Source organism: Sinocyclocheilus rhinocerous, unplaced genomic scaffold (genome assembly GCF_001515625.1).
Source record: "Sinocyclocheilus rhinocerous isolate Xijiao unplaced genomic scaffold, SAMN03320098_v1.1 scaffold983, whole genome shotgun sequence".
In the NCBI taxonomy this organism is placed as follows: Eukaryota; Metazoa; Chordata; class Actinopteri; order Cypriniformes; family Cyprinidae; genus Sinocyclocheilus; species Sinocyclocheilus rhinocerous.
This window is the reverse complement of record NW_015642054.1, coordinates 78186-83249: the sequence shown is the minus strand read 5'-3', so window position 1 is coordinate 83249 and position 5064 is coordinate 78186. Positions and strand designations below refer to the sequence as shown.

Sequence of the window (5064 nt, the reverse complement as noted above, 5' to 3'; positions counted from 1 at the left end):
TCATGCTCAGAAATTTCAAAACCTTTAAAGCTCCTATGTCATAGACCAGAGCTGATTTTCAGAGAATTTTGTCTGTTTGATGGTCACAATCAGATCTTTTCAGCCTACAGCACTTATTTCTTCATTGTACATGACGATGAAATTAACATCAGACATCAAAGAAACAAGTCATCATCAAATGAACACAAAAGACAATGAGTTTCATTTTTCTTTGAGCAAGATGAACTTCCTTGTTCCTTGTTGAGTAATGGAGGATTATGAAAACATGAAGACGTGTTTTACCTTCTTCCATAATATAATGACCATTATGCGTTTGTGCAATGCGTTTGTGAATTTTTAAGTTATGAATATAGACATTTCAGGATGACATGCATTTAGGAAGAAAAATGTCCATACATTTTAAAAATGTATTTGTAAATGAAATAACACAGCATTAGGTTATACATACAAACAACACATAAAAAAGGAAATGAAACTTGGCAATATTGTAACTCTATAGATGACATAAATGATTGAATGAAGCACATCCTGAGTTTATTGTAAGTACAAATGAAGACATAACTATACACTCTCTTGAGGTAAATATACACAATCACTTTTAACATTTTAACAGCATCCCAGTAAAATTATATTTTTCTTCTATGATTATATTAATGATTAAAAATTATCTTACATAAAAATTTCTTCTCTATTAGTAACAATAATTTTTCAAATTGATCAAGAGTTTCACAGCATAGATATTATTAAATAAACATGATACAAATCAGTGCCAGTTCTCTCTCTCTCTGTCTTGATGCAGTTTATTAGTAAACTCATCATAAATGTTTCATATCATACAGTTACTTATTGCTGAAGCCTCCTTGAATAATAGGTAACTGTTTTCACAATGGAATCCTTATTCATTGATGGTCACAGACATGGGATTGTCATACGCAGCAGTCTCTAGTTTATCTGCTTTCTTCCGGCGGAGTTCAGGAGGAGGCCGAGGTGGAGGGTTTTGAGGAGGTTCTTTGATGCTATTCCCAACACGCTTTGGTGGCTCTGTGCGGGGCAGTATGGGCTCCCAATGCTCTCCGTGAATAGCTGCCTGTGATGCCAAAGTTCAAAATCATGTCTGAATTAAATGGCCACACAACCAAATGCATCCAAAAATAGATATTGTTCAAAAAGTTTTTCTCAAAGTGACAGTTCATATGAGTCAAATAAAGACTCTAGAAATGTATTCTACTAAAATACTATGGGATGGATCATCATATTTCACTCACATCATCTGTCAGCGCATCAGTGGTCAGCACAAAGAACCAGATACAGAGACATGTTTTTAAATCTTTAGTAAACTCAAAATGCTGTTGTCATCTACATCATTCAGACTCATGTCATTCTAAAATTTTCTTTCTTCTGTGGAACACAAAAGGGGAATGTAAGAATGTGCATATGAAATACTTTTTTATATTTCGGTGCTTTTTTGTCATTTTTGAAGCTTGATGTTATCTGTCCCCTTTCATTTTCATCATTTCAAAACATTCTGCCAAACACTTCCTTTTGTGTTCTACAAAAGAAATAACATCATATGGGTTTGAAACAACATATGAGTAAATAACAGAATTTTCATTTTGCGTGAACTGTTCCTGTAACAGTTTGAATGTGAAATAGGGGATTTTATAGGAGGAAGCAAATGAGCATGAAGCAATAAGATCTTCTTTTAGTTACAGTTGTATTCACATTCATTCAGTCATGTTGTTTATCTGGAGTTCAGTTGAATCAGCACTGAATTATGATGGATTATGAATTTACCGAAAGGTAGATTAAACTGGCAATTCCTAGACACACACATCCCAGAACTGTGGCTAACATGAACCCTCCAGGAACACACAACCTGCAAGGTAACACACACAGAGACAGACATATGTGTGCAATGGATTGAAACACAAGTAAGATGCTGTCTTATATAACAGAAGTTCACCACGGACAAAGAGAATGGACATGCATGACAACACCTGACTGAAATATGACAGACTTACGCAGCATGCAAGAACGCTCTGACGTAATAGTTTCTGGTCAGGGGTCCGAAAGCCTTTACACACACTGTGAAGCAGTACTGACCACTGAAAACACACAGAAAAGCTTTCCATGAGAAGTTTATGATTCAAAGCACACAAGGAAGTTTTCGCTATACAAATGACACGTGTATAAAATGTATTGATGGTGTGTTGAAATCACCAGCCTGTACTTCCTGTAACTAGTTACAGTCTCAAATGAGGTGAGATTGACTCTTTATAAAACACTCACGTTCTCTCAACGCTGGTGCCTTTGCCACGTTTGCTGCGCGGATATTCAAGCAAACACACAAACACACCGGCAGCACTATCACAGTCAAGGATATAAATTAATACGCTAGACGCTTTGGTACTTTACCAAAAAAAAAACTGGTACTGTACAAGTCAAAAGACTAGAAGAACACATGAGGAAATGACAATGAAAAATGAGGGCAAATCAGAGTCTCATTCATTTATAGGAAAGAGCCCTGAATAGGTTGTAAGGATACATGCCGAATGCTGCAAACTGCCAGCCTCTGAACTGACCAGCCACCCCGACAATCCCACCAGTCGCATAAACTGCAAGAGGGAAAAAAAGAGTGTTAATTTCATTTCCTCATTTCAATTTCCTCATATTCACACAAGCCTGCATTAGCTGAGATATTATTTTTCAATTTGAATAAATAAATAAAAATAAAACCATCTTTTTAAATATTGTTCTTTTACATTCAAAGTAACCCATTAGTTCAGAGAGTGAAAATCAATTTCTTGATTTTAAAGATAATAAAACAGATTAACATACATTCTAAATAACACTAAAAACAAAAAACACTTGAGGACATGATTAACAGCTGCTAGATTTATACTTTAAAACCCATGCAGTAGTCGCGGTCTTCTCTTTAGAGTTGTACATTTCTATTCACGACACTATTCGAGAAACATTAATGTAAGAAAAACTTAGTAAAATGTTTTAGAGCGCTTGAAAGCAGAATGAGATACAGAATTTAAGTAGTTGTGTTCTTACTGAGTCCAGCAGCCAGAGCTTGCTCGTTTGCCCACATCGCCCACTCAATTTTCCCCATGATCACTTGAGTGCGTGCTGACACTAATAAATGAAATTTATTTTCAACTTAATTCTATAAAATAAAAGTGGGAAGTGGCCAGCGTGTCATAAACTCAACCCTTTCGTTTCATCACTTCCTTTTCACTTTGTGCTACGTTTCATCAAATTATACAATAAATTCATGAAAGGAAATGAAAGCGCTAGAGTGGACATGTCAATGAAAAGGTGTCCACAGGAGGCGGGACGACAACAAACAGGAACTTTTTCATTGGTCAGATGCGTTGAGGTCACGTGAGAAATCAGCTCAGCTCATGCGACGCTAGTTGTGTCCCAAAGCAAAGGCTGCATCCGAAATGGCATACTCAATAAGTAGGTACTTAATTTCAATAAGTACTTACTTAACGAGCGCTAAAAGAGTACGTATCTACAGCCAAATCTCGTTAAGTATGAATGCGATCCATACATCATCCGCCATGTTGACGTTATCATGTGACCTATGACGTTCTTCTTCTTCTTCTTCTTCTTCTTCTTCTTCTTCTTCTTCTTTGAGCTTTATTGGCGGTTCGCATTCTTAAAAGAGCATTACCGCCATCTACTGTGGTAATGGATCAGATACACTATATCCCTACTCCCCAGACCATTCAGGCAGGACTCGTGCTTTCAATGTTACTGCGTGTTCAGCTCCTCCATCTACAGCCCAAGTCCATCACAGTCCAGAGATGAGAAATAACAACAATATTATTATTATTAATATTATTACTATTATTATCACTATCACTACCATTATTATTAATAATAATAATAACAACAACAATAATAACAATAGCCTATCTATATTCTATTAATTAATGAGTTCTATTTAAAAATTTTATTAATAAATTATCCGCTTCTACTGGATTTAAAAGCTTTTTTAATGTTAATTGTTGAACACCTTTCTTCTTAAATTCTTTTATTAGGTTGCTTCTTTCCTCTGAATATCTATTACACTTAATGAGTACATGTTCCACTGTTTCTTTAATACCACACCAATCACACAATCCTGTAGGGTGTTTTCCTATTATATGCATTGTTGAATTAAGACCTGTATGTCCAAGTCTTAATCTAGAAATAATAGAGTCTTCTTTCCTTCTCCCACTTGAATTCCTTCCTCTTCCTACCAATGGTTGTATTATAGATGCCTTCCCTTTTGCTCATTATCCCAATAAGATTGCCAGTTTTTATTTATCTCCCTTTTTGACCTGATGTTATAACAAGTGCAACAACTTAAAAGAAATGAGCAACAGGGCGTGTCAGTCCTAAATTTAGGAAAATTTCATAAAGTGTTTTAGCACTAAAACTAGCTCCTAAATCTGTGAGTAGTGAAGAGGACTCCTAAGTCACTAAGCCCAAGCCACAAACTATCCTAAAATGGCTGTTGCCGGCAGTCTGCCTTGGAACATAAACATTTTAGAAACATTTGATGATAATGACCTTTTTAAAAAGTATCACCTTTGGTTTTGGAGGTTATCCCAACTCCTAATTTTCCTTTGATTATATCCTTGTTTTCATTAACCAGTTGGGAAAGAAGTAAATTGTTTTGCTGCGTCCAGGTTTTTTTTTTTTTTTAATGTTTGCATGTATTACTATCAGCCATGATTATTCTACTCTGTTAATTAAAAGGCTGTTTATATGCATATCCGCTAATTGTTTTTGAGGAGCAAACATGTAAGAGGCTGACAATAAGCTGAACATATACTTGTTTAATTAGTGACACTTGTCCTGCATTTTAAAATCTTTATTTGAATGTGGCAATTATTATTATTATTATTTTAAAACCTTTATTTGAATACAGCAACATAATATTGTGCCCTACAATATTTCCATGAATAAATCTCTGACAGAGACTATCAGCCAATCACTGTGTGCATAGTTAGTAAGCATGCTGACATCATCCATAGCAACGAGGTCAACCCCGCCCTTACTCTT

General features: G+C 35.4%; 1 protein-coding gene across 1 annotated transcript; it reads right to left on the bottom strand.

The window, feature by feature from the left end:
* Positions 1-457: 457 nt before the first annotated feature.
* cyba (cytochrome b-245, alpha polypeptide) lies at positions 458-3272 on the bottom strand. Its single transcript, XM_016572421.1, has 6 exons — positions 3061-3272; positions 2546-2615; positions 2290-2364; positions 2022-2105; positions 1795-1876; positions 458-1087 (listed from the first exon to the last, which is right to left on the bottom strand). The coding sequence occupies exons 1-6, from the start codon at positions 3116-3118 to the stop codon at positions 896-898; spliced, it is 561 nt and encodes a 186-aa protein (XP_016427907.1). The 5' UTR covers positions 3119-3272; the 3' UTR covers positions 458-895.
* Positions 3273-5064: the final 1792 nt, after the last annotated feature.

Coding starts and splice junctions, on each gene's coding strand:
- cyba (XM_016572421.1), bottom strand. CDS start 3,118: ATGGGGAAAATTGAGTGGGCGATGTGGGCAAACGAGCAAGCTCTGGCT. Junction 2,365..2,545: donor CAGTTTGCAGCATTCGGCAT/GTATCCTTACAA, acceptor TGACTGTGATAG/TGCTGCCGGTGTGTTTGTGT. Junction 1,088..1,794: donor CCAGTTTAATCTACCTTTCG/GTAAATTCATAA, acceptor TTGGCATCACAG/GCAGCTATTCACGGAGAGCA.